The 24,368-nt window shown below is 38.1% G+C and overlaps 1 protein-coding gene across 2 annotated transcripts in view; it reads right to left on the reverse strand.

The window, feature by feature from the left end:
- rab21 (RAB21, member RAS oncogene family) overlaps nt 1-24,368 on the reverse strand; it is a 79,247-nt gene that overhangs the window by 17,099 nt on the left and 37,780 nt on the right. For both annotated transcript variants that reach the window (XM_028818472.2, XM_028818464.2), the window contains 2 exons: nt 14,513-14,572; nt 10,431-10,538 (listed from right to left, as the gene is read on the reverse strand). In XM_028818472.2, coding sequence (XP_028674305.1) covers nt 10,431-10,538; nt 14,513-14,572 — 168 coding nt within the window. The remainder of the gene's footprint in view (nt 1-10,430; nt 10,539-14,512; nt 14,573-24,368) is intronic.

Below are 24,368 nucleotides of genomic sequence, written 5' to 3' on the forward strand. Positions count from 1 at the left end.
CTCAGGCTATAATTGCTGTCTGCCAAGGACCTTGATGGGTATCAGTTACTGCTGGTAAATGATAATGTAAGAAAAATTCTGAATCATAAAGATCTGTATATAATGCAACCAGAGGGTTATTTTTACTGAATACATGTTTATTTACTTTATAGATAATGGCTTACTAAATCAAGCCAAACAGCTCCTTTCCTTGTCAGTTTATTTCTATTTCAGTTAAATTATTTATTATTATTATTTATTTATTTACACTTTTCTTGCTTTAATTGTCTACTTTTATGGTTACAAAGACTACTTTACTTTCTACAACTTCAAGCAGCAGGATAAGCAAGTTGGTCTTGTATAGATTTGCTAAAGTTGCTGATGGGACTACGCAACTACAAGCCTTTTCACTAACTGGAGATCTGTTTTGTCATTAAGAGTGGCCATCAGATGTATGAAAAAGAAAACTATAAAATGGTAAAAACATCCCTCTTGTGTTAAACACAGGTGGTAGTGCAGCATACTGGTTAAGGACTTCAAACCCTGAGGTTATGGATTCAAATCCTGCTACTGACTCTGTGTGATCACAAGCGATTCACTTCACTTGCCTGTGCTCCAATTAGAAAAACAAAGAAATGCACCCAATTGTATATCAAAAGGTGTCAGTCAAATAATAAGCAGTAGAAGTAGTAGGAGCACATTAAATGACTAACTGAGGTTACACAGAATGTTTCTCGGTATTCAAATTTTGTCAGTGCTTTTTGAAAGGGAGTGTTTGAAATTTTAAAAAATGTATATAACAGGCTTTATTTGAGATAACTCAACTAAAAGAAACATTCCAGAAAAAGTGGTACAGTGGTAGCCCAACTGTTTCATATGGATCAACAGACATGATGTCAACAGAAGGTGCTTTCCGCAGTTTATGTGAACACACCTATAAAAGGCTTTTTCATCAGTGTATAAACAATAACTTTCAAGAAGCACAAGAGTTAGTTATTTTTACTTTTGCAAAATGCTTTTTTTTTTAAAAAAAGAGCCTAGATATTAAAATTAAGAAGAAGAGAACAAAAAAAGTTTAAATTAAACAAATGGATACAACTCCTATCCTTTGGCAGCACACCCACTTCTACCTACAATGTAACACGCAGTTCTCATGGCTTTGCTGAGTTAGCTTTTCTGTAGTTAATTTTAGAAGCATGTACTCAACATTTTTCACATTCAGGGTTTAAGAGTGTGCTGGAAGTGTAGCTGATGTGTCTTATCAACTCAGGATGTCTCCACTCCTACGGTTCTGGTAACCTTAAAGGGGAAGTTCAGCTTTTGAGGGGCTCACTAAAATGCTTACCAGCAGTGGTGCTCATTCTCCAAACTAAGAAAAGAGCAGGCTTGTTTTTAAGATGTATTTGAAATAGGTTTTGACCTTGAACTTATTTTTTTTCTTTCAGTGGTACTGGTGGGGTCACTTAAGCTTATTAAAGGGGAACTGACATTTTTAGCAGTGTTTTATAGTAAAAAGTACTCTTTAATGTGTGATTGCTTTGATAAAAGAGAAAAAACAGCATGAAACAAATCAGAAATTTCTGCATAAAAGAGCAGCATACTGGTGAAGTCACAGGCTTTTGGAAGATCTCAAATCCCAAGAATCAACAGGGCAGCATGAAATATGATGTGCAGGGCCAGCCCATCCCCTCAGCCTCCCCTTCAAATTACTGTTAAGTGTAGGATTTGTGCAAACAGAGCAGGCTTTTATGGTATAGTTGTAGCGTATTTTTTGAAAACATGGCCAAGTACAACATAATAATTATGTTTCAAGAGTTGTTACAGGCAGTAGAACACTCATTTGATTTTTGATACGAGCATGAAATAATGTAGGAGTGTGAGCATCCCAGTTTTTACACTCAGTGATTCAATGTGAAATGTAACTTTATTTTTATTATAGCAGGTGAGAGGACGCTGGCGCATGCTTGTTGTTGCCGCTCTGCCCTGTTAACAACACCTTTCTCAAAATTCGCCTTAATTCTGCACTTTCTTACGCTTGTTTTATTTCGTTTATTGTATGTATAGTTTGTGGATACAGCTGACTTGAATTGCATGGATTTGGCTTAATATTTACAGATTTTATGGACTCCACTTTACTGGGAACAGCTGAGTCTGTGGATCACGGGACGAGACCTATGAACATTTCTTTGTACCTGGCGATCTAGCACCTCGGGATGATCTGTCTCCGTGATTATATTCGCTATGCTGATCTGCTCCCGTTTCATCTTACAGTACCTTACGACCGGGAACTGATCTGATGTTCATACTAACCTGGTTTATAGCTTATGGCTCCGGGGCGATCACGCCTGAAATCACCAAGCGTTACTGTTTATGGCTGTGTATTGGAACATCCAAATCCTGCTTCCTCCTCCTGCTGCTTGCTATCGCCGCTCACCTACGCTACCACACCCGCCTGTCCTACCGGCTCCGTTGCGCTATGCTGCTTCTACACTGCTATCAGCCAAGTATCACTCACTATTTTAGCGCTTTGAGTACTGAGAAAAGCGCTATATAAATGTAATGAATTATTATTAAACACTAAAGTACAAAAACAAAGTAGAAAGTAACACTAAACCGCAACACCGACAGGAACATCGGCACACCGCGTCTACTAAACACTAAGAAACACTAAGTAGAAACACTAAAGGAAAAAATACTATTCAGTACGTACCGTGTCTACTAAACAGTAAATCAGTAAAGGAGAAAGGACGGCAAGACCACGTCAGCTGTGGAGCTCAGCTCGGAGCGAAATGAAGTGAATGAAATGAGGTGAATGGGAGGGGAGATGATCACGTGACTCCAACACCCGCCTTAACTCTCCGTCCCTCCACAAACACAGCCATACGGATCCCAACTCTCCTTTATATGTATAGAAGATATATACAAAAATGTAAATGTTCATTTGTTCAAAACCTTAAATCTCCGAAAGTTCTTCACCGATTGCTTTGAAATTTTGACACAACGTTGCATTCGAATACGCGCGTGTTTTTATATACATATTATATAGATGTCACACCTGTTGACAGGTAAAAACATGCTTTTTTTGAAAACACAGCGCCATCTGTTGGACATAAAAGCAACACACGCTATACTAAATATTTTACAATTCTATTTCAATGTTTCGATCAAATACATTTGTAAGTACGTGAATAAAGGCAGCGACATGGCAATTTTTGGCGTGCAACCAGAAAGAAGTGATGGGAATGCAGTCATACTGTGCAATTTCATCGATATGTATTAGGCTGGAAGATACATAAGCAGCAATGAAGCTGTATGGCGAATTCTTTCATTTCCCATACATGAACGAAGTCCAGATGTTGTTCACTTAGCAGTACATCTAGAAAATGGACAACGCGTTTATTTCACAGCTGCAAATGTGCAACAAATAGCCCTGAATCAACCGGCTACAACGTTAACTGCTTTCTTTACGTTATGTCAAAATGATGTGTTTGCGAAAACACTGCTGTATTCGGAAGTGCCTACGTATTACACATGGAATGCGATTAGAAAATCATTTGAACAACACAAACGAGGAGAGCGAGTCAACGGACAACCTGGCATATTCAAAGAAACTACGATAGGCAGACTGTACACCGTGCATCCCAATCAAGATGAATGCTTCTTTGTTCACATGCTGTTGGTAAATGTGCCCGGTCCAACGTCTTTCCAGCAATTGAGAATTGTCAACGGTGTTACACATGCCACTTTCCGTCTGAATTTATTGGAGAATGACAGACACTGGGATGTATACAGTAATGACGCGTGCAACATGTCACATCCAAATCAAATTCGTGCATTGTTTGCAATCATATTGACCGCCTGCTCTCCTTCATCTCCAACACAGTTATGGGAGAAATATAAATCGCACATGGCTGAAGATATTTTCTGTCGAATACGCAAGTAAAATTCAAATATAAACATGGATTTCACAGCAGAAATCTACAACTAAGCGTTGATAATGATTTGTGCTTAGAAATCGCGAACAAAGTTCTCAATCAATTGGGAATGCCATCACAGAATCGATCTGCTGCTGCTTCGATCGATGTAGAATTGCGTCGTGAACAAAATTACAACACGGGTGATCTTTTGTCGTATGTGCAATCAAATATTCCTAAGCTAACGCTTCAGCAAAAAGGCATTTACGATCAAATAATGCAAACTGTCAATAACGGGGTTGGAGAAATCTGGAAATTGGGAACGGAAAGGTGCCGGTTGATCCGACCTCAGGACGAATTTCATTGCCTCATAACTTCTGCAATTTAGTGACGTCAAAAGAAGAATTGGTTGAAAAAGTATTTCTCAATATTCAAACCAATTATAAGAATTACGATTGGCTGAGTGAATGAGCTATTCTTGCGGCCAAAAACAAAGTCGTCTACGAACTTAACAATATTATTCAGTCTAACATTCTGCACAGACAATGGAACAACAAAAAATATTGTATACCCACAAGCATTGTGAAATGAAGCATATTAGAAACGTGCGCTCTTTTCTTTCTTTTCCATTTAACCAGACTGAGCCACAGCATCACGTGGCCGGTTACAGCTATATTATATATATATATATATATATATATATAGTAATATATATATATATATATATATATAGTATATATATATATATATATATATATATATATATATAGTAATATATATATATATATATATATATATATATATAGTATATATATATATATATATATAGTAATATATATATATATATATATATATATATATATATATATATATATATATATAGTGGGTACGGAAAGTATTCAGACCCCCTTCAATTTTTCACTCTTTGTTATATTGCAGCCATTTGCTAAAATCATTTAAATTAATTTTTTTCCTCATTAATGTACACACAGCACCCCATATTGACAGACAAAAAAAAGAATTTTTGAAATTGTTGCAGATTTATTAAAAAAGAAAAACTGAAATATCACATGGTCCTAAGTATTCAGACCCTTTGCTCAGTATTTAGTAGAAGCACCCTTTTGAGCTAATACAGCCATGAGTCTTCTTGGGGAAAGATGCAACAAATTTTTCACACCTGGATTTGGGGATCCTCTGCCATTCCTCCTTGCAGATCCTCTCCAGTTCTGTCAGGTTGGATGGTAAACGTTGGTGGACAGCCATTTTTAGGTCTCTCCAGAGATGCTCAATTGGGTTTAAGTCAGGGCTCTGGCTGGGCGATTCAAGAACAGTCACAGAGTTGTTGTGAAGCCACTCCTTCGTTATTTTAGCTGTGTGCTTAGGGTCATTGTCTTGTTGGAAGGTAAACCTTCGGCCCAGTCTGAGGTCCTTAGCACTCTGGAGAAGGTTTTTGTCCAGGATATCCCTGTACTTGGCCGCATTCATCTTTCCCTCGATTGCAACCAGTCATCCTGTCCCTGCAGCTGAAAAACACCCCCACAGCATGATGCTGCCACCGCCATGCTTCACTGTGGGGAATGGCAGAGGATCCCCAAATCCAGGTGTGAAAAACTTGTTGCATCTTTTCCATGAAGACTCATGGCTGTATTAGCTCAAAAGGGTGCTTCTACTAAATACTGAGCAAAGGGTCTGAATACTTAGGACCATGTGATATTTCAGTTTTTCTTTTTTAATAAATCTGCAACAATTTCAAAAATTCTTTTTTTTGTCTGTCAATATGGGGTGCTGTGTGTACATTAATGAGGAAAAAAATTAATTTAAATGATTTTAGCAAATGGCTGCAATATAACAAAGAGTGAAAAATTGAAGGGGGTCTGAATACTTTCCGTACCCACTGTAATATTATCCATATTACTAACCGAGAATGCTAAACCGGATGATGGACGCAGGCACATCCGGCAATGGGCCGTAGCTGCAAAAAGACGTACTGCGCAGGCGCAAAAAGAGTCCGCGAGAGTCGGCTGAGGAGCCGAGAAAGGCGGACAAAAGAGGGCGAGAGAGGCGGACAAGACCACAGAAAAAAGGAGTGAGCACAGGAAAAATGGAGAAATGAGGAAACGCAGGCAAAGCACGAAACACATTGCAGGCGAAACTAGACCCAAAAAAAAAAAAAAAAAAAAAAAGAGGCTTGCGCACAACAGCAAGGCACCCCCCCCGCCCCCCTTCAAGGAACCGGACGGGACACACACCAAGAGGGGGATTCAACAAGCCCATGGAACACAAAAAAAAGAACACAAAACCACCCCACAGACCCTACAAGCAAGGGACGGGACACACACAAACAGGGGGATTCAACAAGACACAGGAACACAAAAAGAAAGAAGACGCTCGCGCGACAACAATCCTCAACCCAACCCCCCCCCCCACACACACATCCATAAGAAGTGACACCCAAAGCCACATATTCTAAAGTGAACATCGACACCTTCACACTAGACAGCATAGGTGTCAGCATTGGTGGATCTCCTTACAATAAAGCACTATTAACCGTTCAACTGCAGAAAAGGAAACATATTAACAGTGACTGCGATCCTCCTTATTACTTATCCATATTTCGCATGCTGAGAAAGAAACAAGTCATGAATACACGGTCACGGGTACAAAACGAAAAGGAAATGATAACAGGAACAAACACACGAACACGAAAGAAACAACAAAATAGACGGCTATGCAGCATAGGTGGATCTCATTACAATAAGGCACTATTAACCGTTCAACCGCAGAAAAGGCTCCATATTAACAGTGAATGCAATACTCCTTATTACTTATCCATATTTCTAAAAGAAAAAATGACTCGACTCCAAAAACGCAAAGCTCAACTAAAGCTTCTAACTAACGATGTACCTAAAAGTAAAAACTTTATGAACTGCATTAGATCCTACAATAGTTCATTTAATATGCACAAATCTACATCCTAGATCCACATGACGCAAACTATCAATCAAAGTGCTGCATCGCAACAGGCACGGATTCAAAACGAAACACCTCCCGTCTCAGACATACGTTAATGGCAGCGAAGGCTACAACGGGCTTCTCACACAGCACAGGCAAATCGATTACAGCTCCAAAACAACACGTCCCAAATACTACACATGCAACAACGCACCTCTCAAACGGCACAAGCAAAACATACACCAGGAAAATTCATTCGGATTAATGAATGTCATTTGCAATCATTGTCATTCAGTTCACTTCCCTGAAGAAACAACTGGCAATACAAGTTATACATTTACACGTTGTTGTCAAAAGGGTCAAATTAGACTGCCTTCTTTACATTCATATACTGAATATCTACAGAAGCTTATAACTGACGATGTACCTGAAAGTGAAATCTTTATCAACTACATTAGATCCTACAAATCGGAATCCACTATGAACATTAACGGTGGCACTGCACGTGACATCCGTCTTGAAAAAATGTTGTTTATTGATGAATGTTCAATGGCATGAACAAACGTTTATGAATAATAATATTCGATTTGGAGGAAAGGTACTTTTATGAGGAGGAGATTTTAGACAGTGATTAGCTATTCTTCCAGATGCCATGCACTCAGCTATTGTTCAGTGCACCTTAAAATACGCAGACAATTGGCATTGCTTTCAAAAGATACAGTTAGTAAAAAAGATACGATGTCCAGAACCAGATCATAACAATTGCTTATTACAACTGAGAGATGGAACACTCACCAATACAGATGGACTTCAGCCACATATTATTACAATTCCTCAAGCCTTTATCTGCGATGACTTAGTTACAGAGAGATTTGGAACAGCAATCTCATTAGACCAAATGCCCCTTTTAACACAACGCACTATATTATGTCCAAAAAATATTAATGTGGAAAACATAAATACCCAAGTCATTCCATTACTTCCTGGAAAGACACAACTCTTTCTAAGCTCTGACAAACTTGACTCTGATCACAACAATAACCATCTTAAATGACCTTACAAGTTCTGAGCTGGAATTACCTTTTACACTTAAACGGCGTGTAAAAAGAAATTTTCAAATAAACCTTTACACTGTGCCACACACTTTATTGTTTGCTTTCTATTTGCATCATCTACACCGTCACACTATTCTATATCTCATTCATACATCACGCTCTTTGTCATTCCCAACACCAGGGGTTGGCGAGCGAAGCGAGCAGGGGGCGGAGCCCCCTAGTATATATATTATATATATATATATATATATATATATATATATATATATATATATATATATATATATATATATATATATATATATATATATATATATATATATATATATATACATACACACATACATACATACATACATACATACATACAACACACACACACACACACACACACAAACACACACACACACACACACACACACACACACACACACATATAAATACAGTATACATACACATATACATCTATACTAATAAAAGGCAAAGCCCTCACTGACTCACTCATCACTAAACTCTCCAACTTCCCGTGTAGGTAAAAGGCTGAAATTTGGCAGGCTCATTCCTTACAGCTTACTTACAAAAATTAAGCAGGTTGCATTTCGAAATTCTACACATAACCGTCATAACGGTCGACAACGTCCGCCATGTTAAACTTTCTTATTTATGGCCCCATCTTCACGAAATTTGGTAGGCGGCTTCCCTGCGCTAACCGAAACCGATGTACATACTTATTTCGGTAGTATGACACCACTGTCGGCCGCCATATTGAACTTTCCAATGGTCTTTGTTACTTAATGGGCCCATCTTCAAGAAATTTGGTACGCGGGTTCCCAACGATAACTGAATCCTACTTACGTACATATATATGTCCATAGCCTGCAACTCGGTCCACACTCTGAATCCTCCAGGCACTCCTGAGCATAATCTAATTTTGAAGGTTGGGCACCAATAATGTTACTTTGTAATGGCACGAGACTTCAGGTCACATGCTTGCAAAAGAACCTAATTGAGGCAACTATTTTTTACTGGCGGTGGCTCAGGGGAGAGAGTTTTTATTCCTCGCATCCCCGTTATACCCTCTGATCTCCCATTTCAATTCCAACACCTCCAATTTCCAGTAAGGCTCTGCTTCACAATGACAATTAATAAGTCTCAGGGACAGACCCTACAAAAGGTTGGCATTGATTTGAGGCAAGATTGCTTTTCACATGGCCAAATATACGTTGCATGCTCAAGAGTAAGCTCAGCGCACAGTTTGGTCATATTACAATTACAAAAAATGCATCTTTGAAAAACATCTTCTGCTAAGCGAGATGGTTAATGCATAAGATTGGCCAGATCAACATTACCAACTATAAAAAATGGCCAGAGAAAGGCTTGTTACGTTAACTAAGGACTTGAGAGCGTGCATTTGTGTGCCCTGTGACAGAGTGGAATCCCAGATCATACTGCCTTGTCCTTGATGCTGCTAGAAAAGTCCAAACTGCATTAAGCAGATTTTGAAAATGGCAAGATGGGTGCAAGAAGAAATGTCTTCATTCGATTTCATGTTATCATTGTTGAGTAAAATAATCAGATCACATCTTAGCTTTTATTTAATTAAGTATGGTAGTTTATTCTGATGTTTGGAACCAAAATTACACAACAACAGCCACAGAAAGCATTTAACTAACAAATAGGGAGGAGTAAAAGAAAACAAAAAAATCAGCTTTTTAAATTCCATCCATCCATCCATTTTCCAACCTGCTGAATCCGAACACAGGGTCACGGGGGTCTGCTGGAGCCAATCCCAGCCAACACAGGGCACAAGGCAGGGAACCAATCCTGGGCAGGGTGCCAACCCACCGCAGAGCTTTTTAAATTTCACTTGTTAATTGCCAAAAAACACATCACTTACTTTAATATGTGGCATCATTAACTCTGAAATTCCTGCCATCAGCATCAAATTCTTATCTAAAATTAGCCATGCCTAAACTAACGCGTATTTTACATTTTAAACATAAAGACAAAAAACCGAGATAAATGATTCAAGTTTTTGGTCAGTATTTTGTTATTCTTTTAAATTGCTATTTAAACATGATTTTATGTCCAGTGTGAAAAGACCTTAACACCTCAAGATTTGCAAGCATGGTTTAGTATTGACATTTACACTGCAGCCTATTTTTTCACTCACATAATTGTCTGCTACAGTGGTTAGTACTGATTAGTCACAACTCCAGAGTCTTCAGTTTGAACCCTGGTGCAGAGTATTGCCCGAGTAGAGTTTCTCTCCTTATTTGTATAGGTCTTCATTCAGGTATCCCAGCTTTGTTCAAGAGGTGCAGGTTACATGAATTAGAAACTCTAAATTGGCCTATTGTGCAAGAAATGTGTGTCCTGCGATACTAACTTGCACCTAACACTGCCAGGACTGGCTTTGATTCCCTGCATCGCCAAACTGTATTAGCAGGTACAAAATAGATTAACTATACTGGGGGGCGGACTGTGTTCTTAAAATGTTAAACGCTGAAGTGTTTATATGTGTGCTTACCTTTTGAAATGAGTCCTCATCTGTGATGTCATATACTAATATCGCACCATTGGAGTCTCTGTAATAAATGGGACCAAGAGCATGGAACCTTTCCTGACCTGCTGTATCCTGTAAGTATCAAGAGATGAAAAAAACAATAATACATTAACAGAATACACCATTTCAGGGTCAACAAAAGCTTTTTATTTACATTCTGGTTTAATTCTTAATAAGTCTTGTTTGTTCTTGGATACATTTTATTAAATGTTTTTGAGCACCACAAAATAATTTTTCAAAACTTGACATTACCTTCATTGTGGTCACCACCTTATTTCTGCCCATAGCACTTACATAGCATGACTTGCTTATTGGGCCAGTGATGTGACAGACCACTAATTAAACATAACAGAAAACCCACATACATCCCTTCATTTTTGTTTCAATCAAAAAGAAACTGCAAGCAACCTCACATTAAAAAAACAAAGTTATTAAAACATCGCAGGCTAATCCAGTATATGAAATGCATACATCTCTGCCTTTATAAGAGGGTTCAGGTGCTTCTCCAGCCACTAACACTAACTGCAGATACAGCAATCGTGTCTGCCGACCTTCTTTTAGGGTTACCATTCAGAAGTGGATTCCAAATCTTTGTGAAGTATCATTAAATGCTGAAGACACATGAGGGAAACACAATCATGAATAAAACAACAGAACAATAGTACAATGAAAAAGAATAAAGATATCAAGTGTTAACTAAAAATAAATAATCAGATAAAAGTTTTTAAATTGAAGGAATAGCAAACTTAAGCAAATTCCATAATATTAAAAAGACAAGTGAAAAAATCTTATTTTTGATAATGTTTTTTTCTGGTAAAAAGATGAATATGAAACTAAAGGGCATAATGTTGGCTTTTATTTCTGGGCAATGTTTTACATATGCAAACAATATTTAAAAAAAAAAAAAGTGTTTAGTCCCCCAATTTCAGCTATGTAGAAGCATTGGGACAAATGAAATCTGAAGCCAAATAAAATTAGTTAAAGTTAGTATTTGGTTGCATATCCCTTAGCTGCCCAAGTCTGTGACCAGTCGATATCCCTAGACTCTTGTGAACTTTATTTGGCTTGATCTGTAAAGCTTTAATGACAGCCAGCCTCTTTAAGTAGGGGCTTTTCAGAGTTCAGTTACTTCTTCAGTAGATGAGATGCATTCTCAATTGAGTTTGAATTGACTCATCCAGTTCATATCTTTTCACTCTATTTCTGATTAACTTCTTGGTTGGCCATTGTCTTGCTGCAATTTGAACCTCCATCTAGTAAGCTTAGAAGAATTGATTTGGAAGATTATCAGTACATTTCAGCATTCATCCAGCTGCTACACCATCAGTTAAAAAAAAAAAAAACCAGTGAGACAGTTCCGGAAGTTTCTGTGCATGCCAAAGCCATGATGATGCCTCCTCCTCCTCCTCCATGCTTCACAGATGAACTTGTACGCTTATGATCATTTGCAGGCCCTCTCTTTCTCCACACATTTCCCTTCCCAGCTTTACCTCTTCTGTCCATAAAACTTTGCTCCAGAGCCCTCCTAGCTCATCTTTCAACTTCTTTGCAGATTCCAGCCTATCCTTTCTGTTCTTGGTGCAGATGAGAAGTTTGCATCTTGTAGTGTAGCCATCTTCTTCAAGTCATCTGAATTCTGACACTTTCAGCCCTGCACCCTGAAGATTGTCTTATATCTTTGAATGTAATTTTTGGGCTTCTCTTCTTATCTCTAACAATACTCCGGTCATCAGCTGCTGTGGTCTTCCCTAGATGGCCTGCTCATTGAAAATGCTTACACCTCTAATAGTTTCCTTCTTTCTCAAAATATTCCATACAGTGGATATGGGAATGCAGAGTTTCTCACCAATAATTAATGATCTGTATTTGCTTTAATCTGATTTTCAAAAACTTTTGATTTTCAATCATAAACAGTTCTGTAGTTTTCATTTTGTTTTTGTATCTTTGATGCCAAGTCCAAATGCAAACTCCAATGACTTCAGCCAACCGTACATACTTGGAGTTCTACATACAGAACCACCTGTCAGACATTTGGCTCAATACATCTAAACACAACAAATGTCATTTAATGTGAAAAACACTGTCCAGAAATAAAAGCTGAAAATCTGTACTTTAGTCACATATTCTTCTTTTCACCTAGAATACATAAGGATGTGAATATAGAACAAAACTAACCCATATCACCTCAATGTCCAAATATATTTGCTACCCACTGTGTAATTATATTTAATTATATTTTATAATGTGTTTTTAATACACTACATTTTGCAGTATTTATGTACCTTATTTGAATTCTAGTAATAGACTTAAATAAAAGAAACAACAAAGAGAGTTCTGATTCAGTGCAGTTCTCCGTTTAAATTCCAGTTCATCTTATCACTTATTGCTGAATTCACTGAAAGCTTGTCAGAGTAGGTTAGATATAATGAACTTCACCCTGAAAAAGGTCAGTGTTTCAAATGCAGAAGCATTTAAAAATGCAAGATATAATAAAAGTTAATGAATGGCAGTAGTGCTTTAGTGAAAACCGGGGAGTGCTTGTTATAAAAGTGTTTTCTATGTATGGCAAAAGTCAATTTTGACTGAAAAGATAAATGGAAGGGAAAAGTACTACAGAATTTAAATGGATGATAGCTACACAAATGATTATATTCATTCAGAAGCGAAAAAAAAGACAAATGGGATCATATGGATCACTGAGCTTCTAAAACCAGATTCTGAGATGGGTTTGCCTTAGCAGTGCAAAGTGCTGTCCTTTACTGCCAAAGTGCTCAATGAAATTCTGGCCTATTCAGCACTACCTGCTATGCCATAAAAATATCTGCCACACACTAACTTACTAAAACTATTAAAGCTCTGCATGATAAATGTATACATATACATATGCCCCTGATCCCTGATGGCAGTGGCCTCTTTCAAGCAGGATAATGCGCCCTACCATACTACACAAATTGTTTAGGAATGGTTTGAGGGTCATGACAAAGAATTCAGGTTGTTGAGTAGGCCTCCAAATCCCCCAGATTTCAAACCACTCAAGCATCTTCGGGATGTGCTGGAAAAAACAATAATCTATGGAGGCCCCACCTAGTAACGTACAGGATTTAAAGGATCTGCTGCAAATGTCTTTCTTCCAGATAATATAGGACACCTTCAGAGATCTTGTGGAGTCCATGCCTCGACGGGTTTCAGCTGTTTTGGCAGCATGAGCCAAACCTAAACAATATTAGGCCAGTGGTTTTAATGTTGAGGGTTATTGGTGTGTGTAAAGCTTTAAATGGCCTTGGCCCTACATATCTATCTATCTATCTGAACATTACAAGCAAGCTGGAGCATGTATCACAATCTCAATAATGTTAATAAAATAACAGTTATAAAGTTTTGGGCCTAAAAGCCATGGAAAAATCTGACTACTTGTACAAAAGATGGTATTTTGGTCTCTGCTTTTAAATCCAGGCTGAATACTTCCTAATTTTAGTCCCACATAACCTGACTAGAGCTGCTGTGCAACCGTGCACATTACCATTTTGTTACTTACTGTAGCTGCACAACTGTACTAGTGTGACAATCATTCTGAACTACCTCATTTACATTTCTCAATTTGGTATCATGGTGCCACTGCTATATTTTCCAACTACTACTGTTTTTCATAGAAGCGACTACAAGTATACTTGGGTTTTATGACCCAGGACATCAGTACCGGGGCTATATCTGACTTTGCATTCAACAACCATGGACCTTCAGGGCTTTAGTTTTTCCAGTGAAGCTGTTTACTGGAGTTTCTGTGTTCTTCTCCTCTCCTGTCAGTTTGCTGTTTATCAGGTATAATGTTAACGGACTTGAATTGTCATGATTTGCTTATACTAAGCAAATTTGAAATTGCTCTGGTAAACCATACGTCATTTACATACACAAGCAAAAAAGTTAGGTTAAACTATTTTTGTTATTGAATTATAGCTCTAAGGTTTTGCAAGAGCACTAAGTCTGTACTCTTTGAAGAACATCAAACAAAAATAAACTATAAATGAAGGTGAAATAAAACAACTTACCCATATTGCAAGATTTACTCGCTTCCCGCCAATATTCAATTTCTTTGTTAAGAATGATGCCTGCAGAAGAAAGAAACCCTGTTATTTTTCTATTTCCTATGTACCAATGAGCACAGTTCATTACGACCAAATCACATAAAACATACCATACTGTATACCATCCATAACACACATTTCCAGTAGTGGTTTGCAACTATAAAATTGTAAACTTAAAATCCTGCCCCTGAACCACCGTCATAAAAAGTGTCATGCCATAAAATTTCAAAGTTATGTGAAAAACATAATTACACAATAGAAGTTTCCAAATCCCCTATGATTCCCTCCTCCCCTGGGCTGATGAGTCGGAGTCATGGAGTTGGAACAATTATTGAGTTACTGAAGACTCCAACTATGACAAAATGTAAACTGTAATATAAAGGTGTTAAAATTTTCAGTTTCACATATGGTGATTCAATTAAACTATTATTTCTTCTAGACTTTTGATAAAAAATAAAGCTTCTTTTTCAGCTTTATTAGTTTACCTTTACGTTTAATGTTACTCAGGGTTTGTAAGCAATGGCAGCATTCCAACAACGTTTAGCCTAATTATTCACACTGGTAGTGATGAAGTGCTTTGTATCTTGTATGCTGTCAATCAACATAGTATAGTATAGTATAGTATATATATATATATATATATATATATATATATATATATATATATATATATATACACACATATATTACATACATACATACATACATACATTACATACATACATACATACATACACACACACACACACACACACACACTGGAACCAAGGTTTGCGAGCATAATTCGTTCCCGAAACGTACTCGCAGTCCAAACCACTCGTATATCAAAGTGAATTTCCCCATAAGAAATAATGGAAACTCAGATAATTCGTTCCACAACCCAAAACTATTCATATAAAAATGATTAATACAAAATATAAAGTAAAAATACATAAAACAAATTAACCTGCACTTTACCTTTGAAAAGAATCGTGGCTGGTGTGAGTGAGTTTCTAAACTGTTGTGGGATTGCACCCAACGGGACGACACGCGGAAGAACGTCCCAAAGCAATTGCAGTCTCCCAGCGCTGTAGCAGTTCGCCGTAAAAGCGAATCCGAAAAGATCTCGGACATGCCATATGCGCCTGCCGTCGATGGGTGATACAAGGAACATTATAAATGTGCAGGGTCCTGCCTGATTGCTGTGTCTGTGTATAAATAACCACGCTGTTGCTGTTTCAAGCTGAATAAAGCTGGTGGTGCTAAAGTACTGAGACTCAGCTTCGTGTTTTAGGGTGCAAGACAGGGACTCGCACGGCACAGCACACACGCACGCGCGAGCACACACAGTCACAATGCTAATGCTGTAGTAAACAGTATACGCTTGTACTGATGCTGACTATATGAGTGAGGCGTGCCGACTCAGACGGAGAATAGGAGACGATTGCCCACAATCCCGCAGCGAGACAGAGAGAAGAACTATCAGCTCAGTTGTGATCACATTACACTCAGCAGACAAAGCGTATACATACTACTCGTACTGCAAGACCTCGCTCGTTTATCAAGTCAAAATTTATTAAAAATTTTTGCTCGTCTTGTAAAACACTCGTAAACCAAGTTACTCAAAAAACCTAGGTTCCACTGTATTATAGATTATAATATAGATTAATATATATATATATATATATATCTCCATATTACTAACCGAGAATAAACCGGATATGGACGCAGGGACATGGCGATGGGACCATGAGACATACTGCGCAGGCTCGCGTCTCATAGACCCGCAAGCGAAGTCGTATCCACCGCGAACGAAGGAGTCACGGACCAAGAACGAAACAGCTCAACTAACATGAGAAATGAAGCAACAACGCACCCATAGCTACCACTAACGACACAACCACACAAAAAAGAGGATTCTGCGCTGCACCCCCCCCCCTCCCCTCAAAGTCACACGTAAGATGCTACGGAGGCCTCACAGGTCCACAAACATAGTACGGAAGCCGCAGACATCACCGCCATATTGTGAGTGGCACTACTGCGGAGTGAAGACGCAGGCGTCACCGCCATATTGTGAGTGGCACTACTGCGGAGTGAAGTTAGGAATAATGTGCTGCTTGGAATTGTACAAACCGCTGAACGCTTTACACCAAATTCAAACACAATACAGCTCAACGATACAAACACGAGCCCACCTGGATAAGATCAATGAACGCAGGCACCTACAATGCGCGTCTGAACCTGCGGAAGCAAAGCAGGCACGGGTTCAAAACGAACGAGCTCGACTGACGAATATACAAACACGAGCCCGCCTGGATAAAATCAATGAACGCAGGCGCCTACAATGCGTGTCTGAAATGCCGCGGCAAAGTGGGCACGGCTCCAAAACAAACGAGCTCGACTAATGTATTTCAGGATACCCAACGCCGGGGGTAGGCAAGCGAAGCGAGCAGGGGGGCGGAGCCCCCTTGTATTAGTCGAATTACAAAAAGAAGAGTTGGAGGTACTGGACACTGTCTCAGAGTCAGAGTCAAAGGTTTTATGTACTGACTCCATAACCCTGTTACTCCCTAACAAACACACTGGAAGACTGTGTACCAACATCCCATCCAAACTAATGGGTGAGCTGCTTTTGGCACTATTTTAAATGATGGCAAGTTTTACTTATTCACTGTGGCACCTACAAAACTCTCTCTCAAGTTTAGGATTAAAGCAATTATGAATTGTATGAATCCTGTGGTAGAACATGAAGATCCCCTACTCTAACAGTGACACTTCGCAATCATTATGTTGCAAAACGCAGTACAAACTTGTGTAAATGACTACATTTTCAAGAACAGCAATAATGTTAGTCATATGTTCTTGGGAAATACTATTTAATCAATTTGTATTCTGCCAATTTTCTTTAAATGAGTTCTTAATTAGACCCTCACAAATTCATAAAAATGTAAAACCTTTGCTGGTATTATATTATCTCCAAATGTTTTCAGCAGACACACAAGTACAGTGGCTTTTTTGACACTGATCAGCAGAAAAAGATTATTCAGTGTTAATGTGAAAACAGATCTCTGCAAAGTGATCTAAATTAAGTACAAACACAAAATAAGGCCTGTGTGCCTGAATGAGTTTTCAGGTATTCTGTTTTCCTTCCCATTATAAAGACATGTGTATGTGTGTGTGTGTGTGTGTGTGTGTTAGGGTAACTGGCAGCTAAACTGGTTGTGAGTGAACAAGCATCAGTTTCCCACAGCTCTCAAATTAATGAAAAGTTACACTGACACAACAGTAATTACTAAAGGAATTGTAAAACTCAAAGCCATGGTTGCAGCACTGGCAGAGTGAAAGCTGCACGTTTGCAAGGGGCATTACGTTGAGGGGCTTGCAGCTCCCACAGGAGTGTGGGTGATGAAGAAAGAGTAAAATTACAAACTGCTTTTCACAATTATAAGAAGCACTTCCTTTACAGTTGCCGTCACTACTATGGTTTAGAAAAGTTGGACAGACTTTCATTTCTGCTAAAAAAAAGCCTCGCACACAGTTTCAAGCACACTCAAGATTAGCACAATTTACAGCTTTAAGTGATCCTTGGTTCTCAGAAAATATTAAGCCACTGCACCAAAAATGAAAAAGAAAACACACAACACAAAAAAATCAGAACTTCTACTTAAATAAGATGCATGCAGAACAGAGACAGGGTAACTGGGTATGGTTTTGGGAGATGTAAACCAGGAGGTCACGGGTTCAGACTCTACTACTGACTTACTTTGTGACCCTGAGCTGATCATTTAACCTGTTGGAGATCCTACTGTAGAAATCCAGTAGGGCACACCAGTGTAGTCCTTTGCTGGCTACAGTACTGGAGTGCAGAACTACAGGTTTACACTAATTAGTAGGCAAACAAACTCTTTATTTCTACCTTGCGTACCTAAACCAAGTGTTGCAAACAAAATCATGCAAGGAGCAAATAATCTTTATATATAATCTTCATTTGGATCTTGATCTTTGTTTGTCCACGACTTCACTGCCTTGTGTGGTGTTCCTGCTGTGTTCAGTAGAGGGCAGTAGTGATGGAGGAGGAGAGGAAGTGAGGGGGAGGATCGTTGGATGAGGTTGGAGTGTGGTGATTAAAGAGGATTGAACTAAAGGAGACTACGTGCTGTTTGTACTGGCTGAATACACAACACCTTGGTTGTTACTTTGTTTACAAACACTGTCGATACCACTCTTTGTGTTTAGATCTGGCGTCGACACCTGCTTCATTGTCGAGACTGTGTTTTTTTTGTAATTTCTATCGACTGTGGTTGGCAGCACTTTGTCCAAATCGAATGTTCACCCACTTCTTGGAGTCGGCAGTCAGAGTATATAAGTCGGACACACTTCTGTGATTTTCCATCAGTCGGCGTTTGGAGTTCAAGAAAGAAGCATTGGTTCTTCCTTACTCATTGGATTGCCACAAAGCAACCTACGAGATTGGAGAAAGGTTGAGAAGAGATCGTGAGAGGAAACGACAGCGTCATGAAAACGAGACGGACTGTGAACGGAGAGAAGCAGAAATGCTCCTCCACCACCACATAATTACTATTCGGACAGTGATTCCGAGTAGGCCGTTCCTATCGAATTAATGTCCAAGGGTTTTGTTTTGTAATTTTGTTTCCCTTATAAAAAATCATAATGCTGTGCGACGAAGGGCCCAGTTCACGACTGGCAGCCGCGTTTAAACAGGGAGCCCTTCACAGACAACTTTAACATGCGCAACGTAGTTGGGCACACATGGCTAGTCAAACATAAATGTTAAAACTAGAAGAAGCTAAGCGACTAAAGCAAGTCTGACATCCTTAGAACAGTATGTGTCAATTCTGATAATCTTTTAATGGAAGAAGACCATTCTAATGCTTTGGTAGCATAGACTAAAAACATGCACAGTCAGTCACCCTTTATTTTAAACCTAGCTGACACTAATGCATTTCTTTCTTTTTTTTTTTTTTTTTTTTTTTTTTTTTTAAATTTGTTTTGGCCTTCCATCCATACTGAAACATATTTTTTGAGCACTTAAAGTAAATATTTTCCAAAACATTCTCCTAAATGATTAAATCTGTAAATACAATATCTCACATAGCAGTGTGAATAGGCAGATCTTTTCCAAAATATCAGTGAATGATTGTTATGACATCAAGCAGCAGCTGAAACACTGTGACAATAATGTCCTTTAATTTCCCCCTAGGGACAAATAAAGTTTTATCTATGATCTCGTCTTTACTGGCAGATCAGTCCTCTCCTAACTTTATAGAACTAGCTGACCTTCATTGCACCATGATACATTTTAATGTTTTGCTATATTTAAATTTGACATGACTCCCAGTCCAGATTTTTGTGACATTGCCTACCTTATACTTGTATGTAATCTTTAAAAGCAGTTGTACAGAGACCGCTTAGTGACTAGATGAACAAGCAAACTCGATGGACTGATTGATCTCCTCTCATCTATCAAATTTCTTTATGTTGGTATGTCTTTCAAAACAAAGAAGTCCTGTTTAGCATTTTCTTCAGGTACTCTGTTTTTTCTACGCTTTTAGTATTTCAATTTACTTTACATCTGCTCTGTAAACAGTACTTCTGGCTATCAAATGCACATAGCCAATATGAAATATTTATTCATTTTGGCTGTTTCAGTATTGATGACAAACTTTCAGCAATTGATCTGAAAACATTAATATGGATAGAAAACTTTTGAAACAAAAACTGTTGTTGTTGTAGTAAATGAACCTGTATTAGTGTGGACTAACTAGAATCTCACTGGTAACCAGTATAGAGATGTTAGCACTGGAGTAACACGCTCACTACACTTAAGGCATGTTCACAGTCCTAGTCCTATTGCTTTGTTCTAAATCGGTGGCGTTTCTTTATTTTATTTCAATTTACAGTTAGCTCACTTGTGTTTCAAATTGTGAACTTTCAAACGAGCTAAACATATCAGTAAACCTCCAATTGGAGTGACGTGGGCTTCTTTCATTGGGCAGAAACATCAAAGGGAAAAAATATCACAGTTGCATTTTCCTTAAGACTAGTTATGCACTACTAAATGTGTGTGCTGAAGGACACATTTCAAACAGCTGACTGTACAACACAAGACAAGATCTGCTGATGACATACACTGATGGGCTTCAGTTTTGTGAAAATTATGTGATAAATCTATTTAATTTATGATATTGCATACTGACAACATAAACATAAATTTAGCTCATCTGAAATTATTCATCTACTGTATTAACTCTTGTACATATTTATTATTAATGCATTTTTATTACTCTTTAATGTTTTTTTGTATCGGTATGCTGCTGCTGCTGGAGTATGTGAATTTCCCCTTGGGAAATAAAAGTATCTATCTATTGGATACTTTGACATGCCTGATTAGCACTGACTATCATGTCAAAGTTAGTGTGTGCACTGAGTGCATGCCACATGTAAGCGTGTGGGGTATTCATGTGTGATGTTTGATCGGTGGTCTCACAGGGCACTGATGTTCATGTCTTGCCACCTCTGTATGTGTTCTGATTGACCTGATCACAAGTAATTTTACACCATTTCTCTTTTTTAAAAAAAAAAAAAAAACAAAAAAAAAAACACGATCAACTGTTGTTCAATCGCACGCACGAGAGTCTCCGAGGCAATATCAGGTGCTGCTCTGATTGAGCGAGTAATTGCGAGAGTTGTTTAATGCAAATTGTGTTATATTTGTACCTGTGTGTGCATTAATTTAAATTTTTAACATCTGAAAAAAAACTGGTCCAAATAAACTAGGTGTGAAAACTTATGACTCCGTTAAAACATGAACAGGAACATTCTGGATCAACTGAAGACCTGCCACAGATCCTTGGCATAGAAAATAAAAAGGGCATTATAATAGTCCAGACACAATGACAAAGAAACAATAAATAATTTTTCTCAGTGTTCTGAAAAGACAGGACTCTTTCTAATTTTAGAAGTACTTCTTGGTATTAAATGAAAAATTCAACAAAGACCAAAGTTTCTATCAAAGTGTTTGACATAAGTTGATAAAGTGTCAGGAATGTCAATTGCCTAGAATTACAGGTTCCAATAAGAAAAAAACTTGTGTTTTATCTTCATACAGTCTTAAAATGTGTGTGACATTTCAGTTCATAACAGCTGCCAGACAATTAGAAGGTTTGTTACTGTTTTTCAAGGACAATGTAACTGTATATTTGTTGCATTAAAATAAAATGGAGCATTAAAATGTTGCATCAGTTGACCTAGAAGTAGTATGTAAAGCACCCCACATGCACCACACTCACATACCATGTTATCGTGAAGGAGCCAGCAGCCACTGCTCACATTGTAAAAATATAACAGCCTTGTGTGACCTGCTAGTGGCTACTGTACAGGACTGTAAAACTATATAGTTCTCTTCCTATCATCAACTCCCACACAACTCTAACAATGCTACGTGACCTGCCATTATTAACATTTTGAAAATACAGATTAAAGTCCAGTGTAGCCCCTTAGGTGTTAAGTGTGCTGCACTGTAAACAATGGCTCTCTCCATATGACTAAATACAGGATGAGCCAATATCAATTATTTCCACTTCAAATTAAAAATGAGAAAAATAAATAAACTTGATGTAATAACTTTTGAAATATGCTGCCTTGGTGGGTTCCACCAGGCTATAGATTTGACAGACACCATAACTCTCTCAACAGCAAAATATTAAGACACCATCTGCATATTGTGCCCTTGGTAACGCACTGCCTTTCTAATTATTAGCAGACAGCTGGTGTGCTGCCAAGTTGGTCACCACCTGTCAAGACAGATTTATAGTGAAATCTTGAAGGAAACTCATTCTGATTACAAATTTAGTGTTGGTGAAAAACATCAAAATTAAGTCAGCTTGTCAATACTTTTATTAAGAACTAGACATTAAGCCCATTATAATAACGGGCGCTAGAACAGTAGTGCATTCTCTTTGATAATTTTTTTTAAGCTCATTTTCCTGTTCTTCTATAGATCTATTTGCTCTTCCGAGTCTTTCTCTTTTAGCATTTTTCTGACACTCATTTTCTTTTTCTGGGTGGCATGTTGTTAGTAGATAGTCACAGTAATATAGGCTTGGACGTCCGTAATATTTTTTGTTACAGTAATACTGGCGTGTATGTGGCTGTAATATGCGTCACTGTATTGTGTGCCTTTAATTTTGTCTCGCTGTAATACTGGTTTGTATTTCCGTAAAATGCCTGTAATTTTCTCTGACATTAATACTGGCTTTGATGTCCATAACATGCGTTTAATCTTCTGTCACAACAGTGGGCAATCAGCAGATTCTCCCCAGCAACTGATGTAATGTATGGCGTGCAGTTGATAATCGTGCTTGTGGCGTCTCTCCAGCAAGTACTGTGCAGTTCCCCAGCAAGTATTGTAATCCGTGCTGGCGTGTATGTGTGGCGTCTCCCTGGCAACGGATTTTATGTGCGCGAAAATAAATCTACTTTTAAAAGTCATCCTATTGTAATATCATGAAAATTCGTATATTTACGAAAATACGATTCCACTTACTAAATTTGGATAAACTAAAAGGACAACAAACTGGGGTGGGGGGGTGTGAATTAAACAAAAGGCCACAAGGGGTGTTCAGGGGGCAGTTACTTTATTTCTTGCCATAGACAGAGCAGCAATGAGAAACTTCAAGAAGCACCAAAGCACACCATAGTGAAAAATGGTGCCAGGTTCTCCTAAATCAAGTTCATGATATAGGTTTGGTACTTCTCAAGATGGAGATACAGCCCAGTCAGATAAATAAAAGGAAGGGCCACTTTGCATGGGTACTCATTCATTTAACGGGTGCTGTGGAAACAGTTGCATGCTCCTGAAATTGCTGGCCAGGAAATATCATGCAGCTATGGTGTGAAGATTTTTTATAATTTAGATTTTCACCACTGTTGGCCTGTATCCAAAAATGTGAAATGTTTGATAAGATGGATGAATATTTACATGTCATGGAGAGTCACAATGAGTTCAGGTATTGTGGCATTTGCTTGTTGCAGAGATCCAGACTTACATTTAGTTCAGATTTTCACCTGATACGATCAGATGTAGTGGAAAAGGCAGGAGTGGGGGCGGGAAATGTGTGAATCAGCAATGGTGAAAAATTGAGCATAATACAATTAAAACAAAAACGTGTTATTTAGTCTTTAAAATACAGACGACCTGATGACCCCAAATCTCTTGATTCGCTAACACAATGTCTAACTTGTATCTCAGAATGGATGAATAGTAACTTTCTCAAATTAAACAAAGAAAAAAACGAAATCTTAGTGATTGGCAATAATGGATACAATGAGGCTATTAGAAATAAACTGGATGCATTAGGATTAAAAGTCAAATCGGAGGTAAAAAGCTTAGGGGTAACCGTTGATTGTAATCTGAATTTTAAATCGCATATTAAATCAGATCACTAGGACAGCATTTTTTCACCTAAGAAACATAACAAAAGTTAGACCTCTTATATCATCGAAAGATGCAGAGAAATATAGTTCATGCGTTTGTTTTCAGTCGGCTAGATTACTGTAACGCACTACTCTCAGGTCTACCCAAAAAAGACATCAATCGTTTGCAACTAGTGCAGAATGCAGCTGCTAGAATCCTTACCAGGAAAAGAAAATCCGAACACATTTCTCCAGTTTTGATGTCACTACACTGGTTACCTGTGTCATTCAGAATTGACTTTAAAATTCTGCTTATGGTTTATAAAGCTTTAAATAATCTCGCCCCGGCTTATATATCGGAATGTCTGACACCTTATATTCCAAATCGTAACCTCAGATCCTCAAA

This window comes from Erpetoichthys calabaricus, chromosome 1, assembly GCF_900747795.2.
Source record: "Erpetoichthys calabaricus chromosome 1, fErpCal1.3, whole genome shotgun sequence".
Taxonomy (NCBI): domain Eukaryota; kingdom Metazoa; phylum Chordata; class Cladistia; order Polypteriformes; family Polypteridae; genus Erpetoichthys; species Erpetoichthys calabaricus.